The sequence below is a fragment of the Pithys albifrons genome, chromosome 22 (assembly GCF_047495875.1).
Source record: "Pithys albifrons albifrons isolate INPA30051 chromosome 22, PitAlb_v1, whole genome shotgun sequence".
Classification (NCBI taxonomy): Eukaryota; Metazoa; Chordata; class Aves; order Passeriformes; family Thamnophilidae; genus Pithys; species Pithys albifrons.
In genome coordinates, this window is record NC_092479.1 from 5,964,101 (window position 1) to 5,981,046 (window position 16,946).

The 16,946-nt window shown below is 43.2% G+C and overlaps 1 protein-coding gene across 2 annotated transcripts; it reads right to left on the reverse strand.

Moving 5' to 3' along the window:
* Window positions 1-2,030: 2,030 nt before the first annotated feature.
* GABRD (gamma-aminobutyric acid type A receptor subunit delta) lies at window positions 2,031-16,108 on the reverse strand. Of its 2 annotated transcripts, none has more exons than XM_071575542.1 (9): window positions 15,430-16,108; window positions 8,492-8,604; window positions 7,861-7,928; window positions 7,307-7,527; window positions 6,464-6,546; window positions 5,032-5,169; window positions 3,982-4,134; window positions 3,197-3,408; window positions 2,031-2,968 (listed from the first exon to the last, which is right to left on the reverse strand). In XM_071575542.1, the coding sequence occupies exons 1-9, from the start codon at window positions 15,495-15,497 to the stop codon at window positions 2,669-2,671; spliced, it is 1,356 nt and encodes a 451-aa protein (XP_071431643.1). In that variant the 5' UTR covers window positions 15,498-16,108; the 3' UTR covers window positions 2,031-2,668. The 2 variants fall into 2 exon arrangements, with proteins under 2 accessions (XP_071431643.1, XP_071431642.1); XM_071575541.1 differs by having other exon boundaries at window positions 3,982-4,137.
* Between the last annotated feature and the right edge of the window lie 838 nt (window positions 16,109-16,946).

Genomic DNA, 16,946 nt, shown 5'->3' on the forward strand with positions numbered 1-16,946 from the left:
ACTTGCTGCAAATATTTCCTCACCTGGATTTAGTCAATAATTCACTCTTAGCAGAAGACACTGACCCTGACAGGCAACATAATAAACTAATAACTGGAGAAACCAGCGGGGTACAAAAAGGCTGGATTTTGCTTTCACACCCAAGATTATTTCTGATTTGTGCAAGTGTAACAGAGAACAGGGAGGTACTACAGCCTTTCCAAAGGGTGTGCTACTGTTGTGGTGATGGATCATGGACAAAGCAACAGGAAAAAAGCATTGTAAAGTCATGCTTCTGCTGGTTTTATTCCAGTCTGCACTTAATCATTATATAAAACAGAATGATTCAGAAGAGAGCAGGAGAGGTTGGATTTCTTTGGGGAGAAAGTGATTATGACCAAAACCACATAGTATTTCTGTAAAGTAGCATTTCAGCAACATCAGGAACAAGCAGCAAGAAAAATAAAACAGAAAGAGGAGAAGCAGGAGGAATAAAAGAAGCCTGATTACCTGGATCTATTGGAGGAGTTGCAGGTTTTCATTAGCTTTCTGGATAAGGTGGAAGTTGAGTGATACTTGGCTTTAATTCAGTATCTGAGAGTCTCAGAAACTACAGCAAATAGCACCTCATAAGTACCAGTTGGATGCGCTTATCCAGTTGGAGGATAAGAGTTTCTGCCTCTCCTGAGGGGTTTTTCTTCTGTAAAACTCAAAGATATAGGAAAAAAAATCAATATCATTACAACAATTTTGGAGAAAGGCCTTAACTAAGATTCCCCAAGCAGTCAGAAGTGAGATCTTGGTGCACAGTCCAGGTGTCTCAGTCAGGGTTAGATTGGTGAGAATTTTGTGGGACAGTTACAGGTTGATGTCAGTTTGAGTTTTCCAGCACACTGTTTTCCAGCTGACAGTTTTCCCATGACAACAGAAACTAAAGACTGAGGTTAACCTAAACCTGACTTAAAATGGAGCATATTTTCTCTAACAGCTTAGTTTAAGAACATTGTTTTTTCTTCAAAGCATTCTGTTACTTCACTGATACTGAACAAATCTTATTCTAAGTTATAGATCAGTGCAGGACATATGAAATCAAACCATGAATAAGTTAAGGCAGGAGGGATGTGAACATGCTCCACTGGGATCAAGTAATTCTTTCATTCTTATTGCAACTATTAATCCTCAGCCACCACATTCACAATCTCCATCTTCAAATCCCAGCAAAGTTCTTCTCTCATCTACATCTTCATCCCTGCCTGTGCTCCTTTCCATTGTAGCTTCCAGCTCCTTGCTTTGCTTCCTTCTTTCCCCCTCCCTCTCTCATTTAATGTTTTCTTTTGTGTCAGCCTCCATATTTAAACCAACTTTCAAGGCAAGAAAATCTTCAAAATAAATTTCCCTTTGGTATTGTCTCACATTGGCTGCATACACTAACAATATTTCAGTTGTTTTAATCCATATTCCAATATATTTACTGTGGAGATTTCAGAGATTACCTGTGAAATTTGTTTGTTGTGAATACTCTGTTCATTTGCTGAGCTCACTGGAATTATTTACAGAACAAAGTGTTACTTTACAGGAGCTGGGAGAGAGGATCTAGTCCTGGATGAAGGAGTGTGTAGGAGAACCCTCAAAATCCACTGGTGAATAATGGAATTGAAGAGGCCTAACAGATTAGGTCAGCCTTGGAGTAAAAATGGCAAAAACATCCAAAGCAACTGAGTAACTTAAAGCCAGTTATGAATTATTGGTTTTACTTCATTCAGCTAATTAGGGACAGATTCAAAAAGGATATTTTCAGAGGCACACATGGTAGAATCTCACTGAAAATCTACAGAAAAGTTCTTCCTCAAAACAGAGTCCAAGTTCCCTCCTTATGCAGCACCTTTAAAATTTTTCCCAATCCAACATAGGAAGCCTGAGCTATTCCTCTATTTCTAAATCACTTTTATATATTTGGGGCCTATTAAACTAATTAACATCTCTGTGTATAAATGTTTAAACCTTCATTAGCTTAGATCTGAAATATAATACAGTCATTAGTAACAATTCAGTAGAATTTTATGTAGTATATTTTATTTCATGCTGTGACTAAGAGCATTGAATTTTTTCAATACTTTATCCAAGACCAATAATATTTTAAGAAAAAACTCCACTCCCCTCTATTCATTTTAACTTTGTTCTTGAGATTTTTCTGATTAAAAACTCCAACTTTACCATTCCTGTTAAACACAGACCATCCCACAGAAGGCCAGATGCAGAAAATCACTCATGTGCAGAAGTGAGGAATTAACTCCTTCATTACAAAAAAAGAAATTATCTGAGTGTGAAAAGCCAAATCTTCATTACTGATCAACCCTTGAAGTGGAGGAAAACCGTGGTCATTTAAGATTTAAACTTTTGCTACAAATATGTACATATGAAAAATTGTCTCATGGTATTACAGGAAAGAAGGAGCTGGGATGGTCTGGCTCAGTACAGTTCTTACTGTATCACATCTGCTCAGCAACCAACTGCTGCTTTTACTGGGAATTGGTAGCAGGACTTCCTTGACTTGACCACTTTGAAGTGTCTTGAGCTCGTTGGAAAATATTTTGAGAAGAAATGGCTCAATTCAGTTTCAGCAAGGGCTTTTCAATCCGTGGGTGTTGTTCAGGTTGCAGCTCTGCAGAGTTTCCCTCTCTCTGTGGTGTTACATCGTGTATGCGACCCAGTATATGACATTGACGGCTGCGAAGGCTGCGGGGAACACGGCCCTGGCATAAATGTCAATGGTGTCGGCATCGATGGGCTTGAACAGTGACTTCAGACCAGTCTTTTTATCCAGCTTCAGCCCTTGCTGCTGTTTGGTCTCTCCAGTTTCTATTTCTATTGTGCCATATGATCCAGGCAGGCTCCTGGGAATTCGGTGCTGCCTGTTGGAAATGGCCAGTTCCTGGTTCACACCAGCTATAGAAAGGGAAAACAGGACTATGGCATTCTTCACGTTGATCTGCAAAGGAAAGAGGAGAACAATAGAGTTTCTGCCTCTCCTGAAGGGTTTTTCTTCTGTAAAACTCAAAGCTATGGGTAAGAAATCAGTATCATCACAGCAATTTTGCAGAAGATGCAGTGAAGGTCTTAGCTAAGATTCCCAAGGAATATGGAGCAAAGGCAGTGTAAGGTCACGCTGCAGGGTGAGAGCTTTGGCAAAGCTATTCCCACTATCACACTTACTGACCTCTGCACTCTGCCTTCTCGCCTTTATCTTGTTCTTCTGCTTTTTCATGTAGTCAGCATTGAAGTGCGCAAAGGCATATTCCACCAGGGCAGCAAAGACAAACACGTAGCAGATCCAGAAGTAAACGTCGAGGGCCTTGATGGCAGAGGCTCGTGGGAGGGAGGAGCGGGCACTGACCATCAGCGTGGTCATCGTGAGAACAGTGGTTATCCCTCAGGGAAGCAGGACAGGAAATATATTTACTGATGTGTTATACATAAATACATTTACCAATCTAAAAATGAGCATTATTTTCACAGTAGAAATACTGTTGCTTCTGACTTCCAAAACGGGAGCTTGTAAAAAACTGCATTTGTATAAGGCAGCTTTGAACAAGTTACCCTTGGGTTTGTGCTAGAACAGGACAAACAGAACCCAAAGACTTAACCCTCAAACACTTTTGCATCTGGACTGGCAACCTTTGCTCAGACAGATCTACAAGCTCCAAAAATAATTTTATGTCACTGTCCCAGTTCCTTCAAATGAGTTCTTTCATACATCTGCCTCACAGTCATTACTGATTTTAACCCTCTTTAGATGGTTATTTGCTGTTCTTTCCTGAGGCAGCTGCTCTGAAAGCATGACAGAAATTAACACAGGAGGGAAACCTTCTAAAGGACAATCTCTTCTGCAAGTGTAAACATAGTGGTCATATGTGCACCTTCATAGAAAGTGAGGGTTATCAGAAAGCAAAGTTACAACTTGAGCAGTGCCTTCCCTGTCAGTCCCCCAAGCCATGGTTTTACCTAAGGACACCCTGGCAGGCACAGCTGACTGGCTGATCCAGAAGGACACCCATGACATGGCCACCAGGAGGATGGAGGGGACGTAGGACTGGATGATGTAAACTCCCCGATTACGCCGCAGGTGGAAGTGGAGACTGAGCCTGGGAAACTGCCCTGCTGGAAAAAACAGCAGAGAAGACTCTGGCTGCGTGAATTACAGTGAAACTGATGCTCAAATGACATTTCATACACTGACACAGAGCTTTAACATTTCTGGACAAGGATCATAAAAAGCTTTTTTGAATGGTGTTTGATGAGCCCCCATAAACCCTGCACGAGGGACTGCAGCTCTCAGCAGCTAAGAATAGGTCAAATGATTTGTCTCAGGTCATATCAATGCCAGATCTGAAAATAAAATCATGAGTCTTCTCAAATAACAGTGTTGCTTCAAAATGTGTACTGTCTTATCATCTGCTGTAGAAAGTCCTCCAGATACTAAATTTAGATTTTTTAAAAGGCCAAGTTAATTTCAAACTCAAAAAAGAGCTTAGAGGAGATGTGCAGCATAAATGAAAATCTGAATACATGAAAGAGGATGAAAAATCAGCAGGAAAGAAATGACTCCAATCTTGTACAAACATTGCAATAAGCCCAGTGATAGACATACACACCACTGACTTCCACTGGGTAGAATTAGTCTGATCTGACTGTACGTCATAAGCTTCGTAACATCGGGGCTAATGGAAATTTTTCTTGATCTAAAGTTGCAAATTAGGTCAAGAAAATGTGAGCTATACCTCAAGTGTTTTTTATCAAGTGCTGTCTGGCTGCTCCACACGGTATTTTGTCAGGCAGAGAGAGCTAAAGGACAACACACTACAGTGGCTACTTGGAGGCTCAGCAAAGGGTGGCACTTCTTACAAGTGTAAGCTGAAGAAAACCGTATCAGAAACCTGACAGGTTCTTAGATTAGTTATTTAAGAAGAAGGATTTTCTGTTAGAGATACAGGAGGTTTCCTTATGCTGGTGAAAGTCAGATACTGTCCCTGAACCGAGGAGAGATCCTGTTACCAGATTTGAAGTTCATAATCTCTGTTGTGAACTGGTAATTGGTGATGGTGAACTGAGCGAGCTGCAGCTTATCCAGCCCGTGGATCTCCTCCTGGTTTTCTGACCAGTGGTACACGATGTCCTCTGAAGAGTACCCATCTGCCAAAAGAAAACTGAATAAACACAAAGTTCCAGGGAGAAATTAAGAGCTTAGAGGACTCATAGTGGAAGTTCTCTACTCCCCTGCTATGCTGATTCCCATCCCATTGCAAACATGCTGAGACTGAGCCTGGATAATTCTGTCTGGGGGAGGTGCCGGGCACCAGGGACATGACAGAAAGGGGGAATATGTTTGAGGGGATTTTTGTAATATGCAAATCCATGGTATTCAATCTTTGCTACTTTTGCTGTTAATGGACAACTTGCTACTAAAGCATTCATGTGTTTAAAAAAGGCTGCTCGTTTCACTGAAACCAAACACCTCCAATTCAATTAGAACATTCAACCCTGCAGAACTTGCTGGGAGAAAGAATGGATTGCTGGGGCACTGTCTGCTGCCTCTGCATTTGATGATTACACAAGTAAAACTGTACATTGCTATTTTTGACAGGATAAACCAGTATTGTGGTTAATTGTCTAGAAAACAAAGTCAGTGCTAAAAAAAAGAATGAGAAATTTACATCAATAGGCTTGGAGATTTGCTCAAAAACTACTATTCCCAAATCTCTGGAACCCTCGGGACCTGTAGACTCCTTGATCCAAAAACCAGATTCATTGCCACTGACTGGGTGGCCCCTGCTTGTGTCAGTGGGGATTTTCATTCAGAAGTATTAATGCTCATGGGAATTACATGCTGATTGTAGATAAACTACAGGTGGGACAAAATATAAATTCATTCTTCACCCTCTTTTTTAAGCACAAATTAATTGAAGCCAATCCATGCAGTCTTCTGATGGATTTTTGTGTAACACAGAAATGCCAAGACAAGTTAACAACTATGTAAAGGTTACACACAATGGCTTTCATTAAAAGCAAGAAATTCTTTCTTTTTCCTTTTTCTCATAAAGAAAAAAATAGCACATCACATTTTGCCTGTGGGCTTCTCTACTTCTCACTGGATTTGATGCAAACCTCAGTAATGCCAGTGACTGTCACAACTGCACTAGGTTTCACTTCAAGCACAAAGTTCCAGACATTTGTCAGCAGAACTGTACAATGCTCATCATCATTAAACTAAGTCCTGGAGTTTTGAATTGGACTAGAGCTGATCTGGTGTTGAAAAGTCCATGGTCTAATGTCCAACACAGGGAATGAAGGGATTCCTGCCTGTTCTAGATCTTGAGGCACCCTTTTCATTTCATTGACTAAAGGAGACCCATCCCAGCTACCTCCAGCCATCTCAGTCCCATACACACAGGTCTTTACACAAAATGCAGATGTACTCAGCCCTTACAGCTCTCCAAATCCAACATGCATTCCTGCTCATCCATTGGGTACTTGGAAAGGTCCATGTCACAGGCCACTGTTGAGGTAATCCTGTTCCAAGCAATGTGAACACCAGTTAGTTGCATTCAGATAGAGCTTTTCCCTCAGAACTCAGAAGACTGAATGGAGAACTTTGAAACCTTCATAGTAATGAAGGAAATTCTTTTCAAAGTCCTTCCTTGTGCTGTTGCCTTTACTGAGTCTGTGGAAAACTCAAGGGGAAAATTGAAGAAAGGTCAAATGACTTGTCTGATCTCAGAGGATGCTTCAGCTACATCTGATAATGAAAAGGAATTTTCTGATTCAATTACCCCCTTTCACTGTCCCCAGGATTGCTACCAATACCTTAAGGGGACTTTGGACTTACAATTTCAAAGGTGCACACTCATTATTTTTAGAACATTACATAATTAACTTTCAATACAGTTACTGAGTTCCAGCCACAGCACTTTTCCAAAGTGAGGAAATGTTCCTTTCTCTGTTTGAGACATGGGGAAGTTGAGCCTAAATCAGGCTCACAGTTCCCTTGGAAAGCAGTGGGAGAGGGGAGAACAGAATCTTTGCTCTGTGTGACCAAACAGCTACAAGACACTTCTCTCCCACTGAGGACATTGTGATGGGTGACTCTGCAGTGCAAAATGTGGTGGTGTTGCCAAAGACCTTCCTGACATGGTCATCCTTGTAAAGCAAAGGCATCTCTGATAGGAGATTCTCTTCCATTTTAAACCATCCTCAGAAAACAGTGATCCCTTTACAGTCTGTTCAAAAAGTTACCACACAGTAGGATACACTTGCTGTCTTTGTCACTGACCTGATGCTGTATAAAATGACTCCATCTGGCTGGAGCCTGATAAGTTTGTTTTCCACAGTCACATCATGGAACCAGGCAGACTTGGCATTGACTATGAAAGTGTCTGGCAACCAGAGCTTGTCCACAAAGCGGCTGTCTAAGCCCAGAGTCTCGTTGGTGTGGTTGTAAGACAGACGGTCGTCTCGCCAGCTCTGGTGCAAAAACACTGTCATGGTGTATTCCTGTGACAAGAGAAATCCCAATTAAGAAGTGATGCTGAACAAACACAATAGTAATGGCTTGGGACTTGGCCAAAAATCATTGTGTTAGCCTAGAAATACATTATGTGCTTCCAGTGCAAACAAGTGTTTTTATACTTAGTCAACCGGAGAGCTGCCCAAGCATTTGAATTTCTGTCATGTTTCTACCAGGGATAAACTCAACTCATCATAAAAGGATTCAACATCTGTGTTATATAAAATATGTTGCAAGAGTTGTGTATGTCTTAAAAAAGAACTGCCCAACTTTTGGTTTGAACATTTTTTAGAGCAAAACTAAAGACTCTGATACTGTACCATGTTCACCTCTGAGATGTGGTCAATGCTGGCCACTTCAATTGCCAGAGCAACGTTAACAGGGGGACCTGAGGAAAGAGGGTTGAATGGAGTCACTGACATCACCATGGTACATATAAACATACAAATGACCCAAGACTGTCAATTCTTTCACAAAGAGTGAGTTTACAAAATGCTTTCCATTTTAAAGTACACTTTTCCAAGTAAAACCTCCCCTAAAGAAAGAGATTTGAATCTTAATACTGATTTTTTTACCTCAATTTCCAACAGTGATAAAGGATGAGAGATAAAATCACAACTACTGAAAATTATGGAATCCTTTCTGGAAATCCCTTTATCTAGTTTAAGACAGAATGACTTCAAGCAGATGCAGAAATTATCACCATTTAATGTAGTACAAAATTCCTTCAGCTTAAATGTCAATGATTTAAGAACTGTATCAGAAGCCTGTCTTGCTGTTGTACAGTCTGTCTCTTGTCAAAAATCAAACAAATTGTTGATTGTTACTTTTTTCCAGTATCCAAGTAAAAGATAATCATAACCTTTTAATCATGTAAAGGAAGAAGTTCACATAAACATCAGAGGGTAGAAGGACTGTAAGAACAAAAGAGACATTATTCTCCCAACTCACCTCCAATCCCAGGCCGGAAATTCCGTGCGTAGCCTTTCATTAAATCGTCCAGGTTGGGCAGCCAGGATATCTCAATGTTGGAACCAATGTAGTCTCCGATGTCACTCATAGCTCTGGGGAAAGAGAACAAGTGTCTTTTGAAAATTGCCCACGTTCACAAACAGAAAAATGACAGAAAATGGAAGAGCAACTTCTTTTACACCAGAGACCCACTACAGTATAATCAGCTGTGCTGGAAATTTAGTGAGAAAATGCTGTTTGTAGGTAGGAAAACCATTTCAGATACCTCTGTTTAAAACAAAACATATTTCAGGCAAGACTATGGCCTCTTTCTGAAATACAAGCACATACTTTTAGAAGTTTTTTCCTTTCTAAAAAAGAAGGAAAAATAGATTTAGAAACTTAGAGAAAGCATGAAGGAAACTGATATACTTTGTATACTGCCTAAAATGCATCTGTGGATGCTGAAATGCAGCTGTGCTTGCTCCTTGGGAACTGTGGAGCAGCTGAGCTCAGGAAGGCTGAGGTATTGTCAATGTGATGGGAAAACAGGATGCTCTGCACATCTGGAATCTGGGGAACAGGCAGAAGGAGGTGCTGTGTTGCTGTGGGGTTTGTGCTCTTGCCACAGCCCCCTCCCAGCAATACCATCTCTCAGGTGCCAGGCATGAGGTTCTTGCTGGGCCAGGGCTGCTCCTGGAGGACTTTAACCCAGGTTCTTGTTGCCATTTTCCACCTCCTGGCAGCTGCCAGCCCCTCAGCCCTGGGCCAGGCAGTTACATGGATATTCCACCATCTCTTACAAACAGAGGCAAGATTATCTTGTCTTCATCATCTGTTTAAACTGAGCTGGCAGGATTCATTTGAAGAGCTGTGCCTGCTCTCATCATGACTGACAGGACAGGAAGAGAAAAATGAGGGGCTGGGACAGCATCTGTCACAACTCTTTGCAGTGGGAAGAATTGCCAGTGGTTTGAGAGGGCCTGAACAGCAGCTCTGCAGCAGGCACTGGTTTGGCATCTCCCACTGAGATACATCTCACCTGTAACAGGACAGAAACTGGTTGAACACCCATGGAAGGCTGCAGAGTGATACACCACAAACACATCCTGCCTTGGCACTTACATAACTTTCTTAGAGTGTTCATGTGACATTGACCCACATAAAGCACATGGTTTTTCTCTCCAAAATATGCCAGCCTGGGCATTCAGCTCAGCACGTGCAGGTATTGCTAAGCACAGGAGCAATGTATCCTGCAATACCCAACTCCTCCTCTCACAGGGGACTGAAGGAAAAATCTTTGACTGCCCTGGTCATAAAACCCTTGTCTCACATGTATGGAGTCAATTATATAAGGAACGAGCTCTGGGATTACAATGTATAAATGTAAGTTCTGAGCAGCAGAGACACTGAAAACTTGCATTAGCGGAGCTGTCACAGCTTGTGTGACCTTCCAGCACAGGGACCCTGCTCCAAGTGAAACTTCATTAGTTCCCAGCAAAATGGAATATTAAATTGCATTTATGTTTGCTTGCCATGAGCACTCTGCTGCATGTTCATACCAAATGCCTATCCCAGCCATTTCTCAGGTTCCTCTGGCTCTTCTAAGTAAGGATCTTGGAAGGCTCAGAGCCATGTTTTCAGCTACATAAACTGGAATAACATAATTGATTTAGACAAGGGCTTTGAAGATTTATAACAAATGTTGACAGAGATTTTTTCCTTCTTTATTGGGTCTCATCAACTATATCAACACTTCTTTCTATCAGACTGCTCTTTTCTATGTGCTGGTCTGTCAGTCATCCAACTGTCAGTATTTACTTAAATAAAATTACAGTTTCTTAACTCTTGGCAAATTTGTTTAAAAACGTACTTAATTGTAACTTAGAAGTCTCAGCCACAGGTATGGAATGGTGTTCCTAATCAGTGAAATGTCTGAGCTGCTTTTATAGGTACAGAATGATGCTTTATGTCTTCTCCCAATTAGAGTAAACAACTCCAATACACTTCAATTAATGTATCTGCCTAAAATCCCTTTGCCTTTTCAACAGAAGATGGTGCTTTTCAACTCCTGTTGCTAAACCTGCAGCCGAGTTCCGTGAAGTGTTTTGCAAACAGATCTGCAGTGAGAAGGTGAGTGCCCTGGAGTGATCTCTGTCGTGCCTGATCATCTGTTTTGACACAGCACTCAGTGCACAGCAGTTCTCCTGTGTCAGGATCCCATTTTAGTGGCATTAAGGGAAGCCACGGAGCTAAAAGGAAGTTAAAATGCTGAGAGTCGGGTTAAAACCCGTGGGCTGTAGCCTGCCATGTGTTTTAAGCAGATTACAATCTCCAGGGAGTTTTACTTAAATATCCATGACACAATTAAAATAAATCTTGTTTCTATTATTAATAAAGCCTTAAGGTCAGATCATCAGTGTAACAAAAGTGCTGAAGTTAGTGGAGCTGTGTGCACTTAATACCGGGGGGTTATTAAAGTTATTACAGCTGAAATAATTTTATGGCTACATTTGCCATGTTGTGGTGACTCCTTTGAGCCATCCCTCAGTCTCCTGAACACCAGAGCCTGTGCTTTAAAGTTACAGGAAGAACGGTGGGAGAATTTCATTCATCCTTGATAAGCAGTTGGGATTATACGTGGCCTAAAATATTATTCATTTTTGTACCTGCAAAAGGAAGACCAGCATAGAAAAATGCACTGGAAGGGATTAACTTTTCATCGTGTAAGCAGGAAAGATGAAAAGAAAGGAAACTACCATTAGTTGATTCAGCAACTTCACTGCCCAACACAAGCTGCTGTAAAGCTTGTTGTAGTAAGAAAAGGACCTTGCAAAATTAAGGCACTGATTTGTCACATCCAAGGGGTAAAAGAACTCCTCACAAACTTATCTTCAGTCTGCACCAGGCCAGTGTGGGATCCTCTGGCTGAATGGCAACAGTCATGTGGCCTCCTGTCACTCTGGAAGTCATTCCCAAATCTAAAGCTGAAGGAGATGGGTTTTCTCTCACCCTCTGACTCTGTGCACATCTCATTTCAAACAGATATTTTGGAGAATGTATTTGCATCTGTCCATATCTGGAGTTTAAGCACTGGGAGAACTTCAACTGAGCCCACTTAGAAGAAGAAAACTGATTAGTGCTGTTTAAATGATGAAAGGAACAGTGAGTTGTCTTGTACATTAGACAAAGGGGAAAGGAAATCCCATTGATAAACTGGACAAGTCTGTGGAGTTCTGGTTTCCCTAATAAAGCTGTCCTTGACACAGGTTAGGGAAAGCAGCTCCAAGCAATGAATGGCAAATGACAAAGCAAAAAAATGCATCTTTCAGAGCTAAGTACTATCAGTTCTAGAATAAAAAGCACACATATCCCCAAATCCTTTCCATCTGAGCTGACATTTCCCTCCCACTGCTGAAGGACCATTCCATCCTGCTAATGTGGAGTGACCTGGAGGAGAAGCACCAATCAGCTTGGACAGCACATCTTTAAGGAGCTTGTCAGATAAGTGAGGAAGGTATCAGCCTGTCTTTGCTCTCTTCCAGAGCTCTGCTTGAAAATGGGTGCTAGAAATGTACCAATATCACTAGAAAATATCTGGTATTTAAATCACACTAAGCAAGAAGCAATCTGTAGGTTCCACAAGAACTCTCCAGCAGCTGAACAAGGGATACCATTATAACAACAGTATTTTTGCACAGCAGTGCCAAACTCTGGGGCAGCACAAACAGCTCAGCAGCACCTCAAAGTCAGTGCCCAACGAGACACTGGTGGGAGGTCACACTTGCAGGGAGGGTGCACTGACCTCCTGACAAACACACAGAGCAGTGAGATGTGAAAATCACTTTTTGCGTCTTCTGTTTCTCCTTTAAATCTGCTAACCTGATTCTTCTGGGGACTGTGACATTGTTGTTGTATGAATAATTCATGCTGGTAGATGGAAAAACCAGTTTGATTGGAGGATTGGGATGGAGAACAGTTCATTTTCTATGAGATAAACTTTTGGGGGCAAATATCCCAGATGTCATTGCCACTGAAGAAAACTTTTTCTTGGGGAAAAGACAAGGAATATCCTGCAAGGTCAGAGAACAATCTGGCCTCTGTCAAACTCCAGGATTATCCAGAGCAGTATGTGTATCCTTCCCATCTGCCATTCCTGACTCTAAGTGAAGCTCACTGTAAATATGTTTTGTATTTTGAAATGTAATTGAAAAAGCATTAGGCTTAATTCATGGCAACCTCTAGAACATCAAAGCCTCTCTGTGAGTTTTAAGCTACAGAAAATGGACCATTCTTTCCATATATTCACGTGTTAAAGCTGCTCTGTTTCCACAAATAGAAGTAAAAGGCTTAGTGAGACACACAGAAGGACAATCAAATGCAAGTGTGTAAAAGTCACTTAACATAAATGAATCTTAAATATAAAATATATGCCTATTTTTAATTAGAGAATTAAAGTCTCTTTCAGTACAGAATTACAAAGTATGGACATATATCCCCAAACTCCCATCAATAGTGCTCCTTCCCCACACAAATGAAGAAACATTTCCCCAAGTGTCTTTCTGCAAATGATCTCATTCACTGGGGCACATTTATTATTGCAGCATCCACAGCATATCAAGCCCTGATAGAATAATGGAAGCCACAGCCTTTGCCCCAAAGACCTGTCAGCCAGATTTCTTGCCACTAATCACTGTCTCGAGCAGACCAAAAAATACTACTTTTTAAAAGTGTTTACCTGAAAAAATGTGCTGACTTGGGTTGAATTTGGCTGACTCCCTTCAATCCAGCAGCACACATGACAGAGCAATTGCTTCAAACACAGCTAAGGCACCCTGGAAGGATATTCCCAAGTGCTCTGAGGAATCAGGCTGTGTGTCCCCCTTCCCTCCTCTGCCAAACCAGGACAGTATTTGCATTGGTAGTTTTGCCTTTGGGAAGTCCTGTGTCCCACCACTGCATTCCAAAATCACTAAAATGTTCTTCCTCTTTGGAACATGTTTTTCTTACACCTGTCAATATACAGTGCACAGAACTCACAAGCAGAGAATCAGGGGGTTTGGATGGCCTGTGCCATCATAACTGTGAACCACATTGCATTTAGAAAACAAAATCTGAGCCTTAAAATGGCAGTTTTGCTCATTATTATACTGCTTTTTGTAAAGGCATCTTGTACCAAAAATATTTTTACTGATGCAATAATGAAATTTTGCTCGAGTTCCATTTAACTGATCCAAGTGACACATGTAAGCAAGGCTACTCCCCTTTTACAAGATTAAACAATGTCCTGCCACGGCCACACTATATCCTGAATCTTCAGAAAACTGATGTGCCAAACAGAGCAGCTTTCCTTGACCATGGAATGTCTCACACTTTGGCGTATTTGGAAAACTACAAACTGAACAGTTGGAATTTCAGAAGTTAGAATTCGCCTTGCCTGACTCTCTGCCATGAGGAGATGTATTTTTAACAAACAACTCATCACTATTGTGTAACTGGAGGAAGAATGTCAAGTAATCAGGGAATTAATCCAAATATAAAACAATGTATCCAACAAATTATAGGTTGCAGACATCCTTGCAGTGGCTGTGCCTGGGAGCAGACCTTGAAGAGAGAGACTGAGAAGATTCTTCTTTAGAATTCTAGTTCTGTTCCTTTTTTGTACTCAAACATCACTTTTCAATCCAAAGCCTCAATGCTGGCCTAAGTGCAGAGCAAGAAACAGGACCATTGAAATTATGGTCAAGATCTTGATGCCCTTAGGTCATAAGCAGTATTTTCTCTGCCTTCACTGTATTATTGGATTGCTTTGGAGCATGAGGATGTCAGGATCTGACCCTGGATAACAGATTCAAGGTCACAGGATAAATCATTACATCTGTCCTGACTACGAGCAGTTGACTTGACACTTCCTCTAAGCAAGATCCTTTTCCTTCACAGTGACAAAATCACCTCTCACTGAATAATTCCAAAAAGTGTAGCAGCAATACTCTGTTTTACTACAGTTATCACTTTGCCTCTTCCACTCCTCTGAAGATACGAACAATGTCTATGCAGCAGAAGCTTTAAGACCCCCGTAATGCCACTGCCCCCTCTGCTCTGGGGGGTGTGGGCATGTTTTTACATGCAGCAAATTCTTTTTTACACCCCCTTCTATTTTCATTGCGTAATCATGGCAAGCTTTCTCCACATCCAGCCTCCAGATCTGGAGAGAATATATCGAGCCCGTCGCTGGTTGCCTAGCTAACACCTTCGGAGGAAATGGGACTGAGAGCTGCAAACATATATCTTTCTTTACAATTTATTATTTTAAGAAATGGTTGGCGTTCTCCAAACGTGTTTTTCCTTGAGATCTCTGACAGCCTCTTCCTGTTATCCTAACTTCAGGAGACTTAATGAAGCCATTAGAAAGGCATGGCTGTATTTTGGGGTTTTAATGGTACCTACGGAGGCCCTAAGCAGAGCTATTCAGCTCGTGCCACACTGGTTGTGCTGGGTTTATGGATGAGTTTCATGTTCAAGCAGGCCCCTATAGAGCTGCTGGAGGGGCTGAGGCTGTGCTGGGATGTGCAGTGTCTCACAAAAAGTGATTGCCCCCAATTTAGAGTAAGTGCCCCTGGGAAAATGATTCCAGGGGCATCCTGTTAAAAACACAGCCCTTGATTAACCCAAGAAACTGCTGCTCAATTGGTAAAAGTGCATCCTCAGCAAAGAAATGAGGAAAGAAAAAAATAACCCAAACAGAGGCACGTTAAAGAAACTCTTGAATCAAGAGCCCTTTTCTGAGCACTCACTCAAAGCAGTCCTGGCCCGTGAGTGCAGAAAACATCCCCAGGCAAAAGCAGGAGCCCGAGCCAGACCTGGCACCACTCACCCCAGCCGAGAGAGAACGGCTGCCCATGGCCAGCCCAAGAGAGAATGACAAGATGTTTTCTTACCTGATACACCTGTGCTGTTGGGTGCACAGTAGAACCAAGGCAGGAAAAACCCAGGTAAGAAATTCCATTTTACTCCCATTTATTAGACAGTGGCGACCAAAACCCAGGCTCCCTGGCTCTCCTGGCAGCTCCAAAGCTCCAGTGGCGTTGCCATCCTTGCCTGCTGCGCTAAGTTGAGGCTGAGTTTAAAGCGATGGATGGTTGCTCAGCAGCAGCAGCCCCCACAATCTCCACAGTGCCCGGGAGCCATGCGGGCAGCCCGGCACGGGAGCAGGGCAGCTCTGCTGCGCTCTCCTCGCCTGCTCTGCGGGCGGCTCAGTCCCGCCCGGCTCCGCTGCCCTGCTCCCGCATCCCTCCCCTGCCGCGGGCTCTTCCTCCGGCCGCTCTGCCCGCCCGCGGGGCTGCCTGCCGAAAATAACCTCCGAAAGGATGGATTAATCCCACGGAGCGGGGTGGGAGCAACTCAAAGTGCTCCGGAGCCACTCATGTCCTGCGCGCATCATGCCAGGGAGGAGCAGGAGGAGCTCCGAGGGCAGGGGCGGCCGGTCCGGGCGGGCTCGGGGATGCGGAGCCGCCGTGCCCGCACCGCGCGGGGCATGTGAACCGCGGGCACCGCCGCCCCCCCGGCAAATCCCGGCGGCACCCGGGCCCCGCAGCTGCAGCCCGGCCTCCCGCATCCCTCCGGGCGCCGGGAGCGGAGCCGGCGGCTGCGCTGGGGGAACCTCCGCCTCCCCGCCGCTTGCGCGCTGTCCCGGGCTGGCCGTGCCACCGGGAGGGGCACACCCGGGGCTGCAAACTTGTGCCTCGCCGCCCGCGGGCTCCAGAGGGGCTTCGCTACACTGAGACACTGCCCTTGCACCGCTCCATCCCGCGCTGGCATCGTCCACTCTCCACCTCGCGAACTCCCGGCACCTCCGCTGCTCCCGGCGCCGGCGGGGCCCGGCCACGACTCCTCGGACCTCGAGTTCAGCTTTACTTGCAGGTCAAACTCGGTTTTCTCCTCCATATTCGCTCTTTCCTTCTCTCCTCCTCCGCCTCCTCGGCTTCTTGGTGCTGTTCAATCTCGAATGACAATTTTAAAACCAACCCACAAAGGAAACTGTGCAAAGGAGACATTTTCAAGAAATACATTCATAAAGAGAAAATGAATGTGCCGGTACTTTAAGCAAATGAAAGGAGGCACCTGGTGTAAAGTGTGGGGTTTGTCTTTTCTTCTGCTTGATTCTGTATTGTTATTTAGTACCAATGTTTCAAATGGCAACTAAGGGGTGCTGGGTGAGAGGAATAACAGCCCTGTGGGATCCAGGAGCAGAACAGATGTACACAATACACACACAAATGTAATACAGCAAATGTAAGATCATGTTATAAATGCATAAGAAGGATGTGGAGGGGTTATTCCTGCTTTTTTCCTCCCTCTGCCCATTTCCATGGCCATCCCTGCAGCTGATGCCCACTAGGGAGGAAAAGACACAAATTTAAACTCAAGGAGTTGGATCCTTTCATGAAAATTGTTT

Coding starts and splice junctions, on each gene's coding strand:
- GABRD (XM_071575541.1), bottom strand. CDS start 15,497: ATGGAATTTCTTACCTGGGTTTTTCCTGCCTTGGTTCTACTGTGCACC. Junction 4,138..5,031: donor GATTATGAACTTCAAATCTG/GTAACAGGATCT, acceptor TGTTTTTTCCAG/CAGGGCAGTTTCCCAGGCTC. Junction 3,409..3,981: donor GCCTGCCAGGGTGTCCTTAG/GTAAAACCATGG, acceptor TGCTTCCCTGAG/GGATAACCACTGTTCTCACG.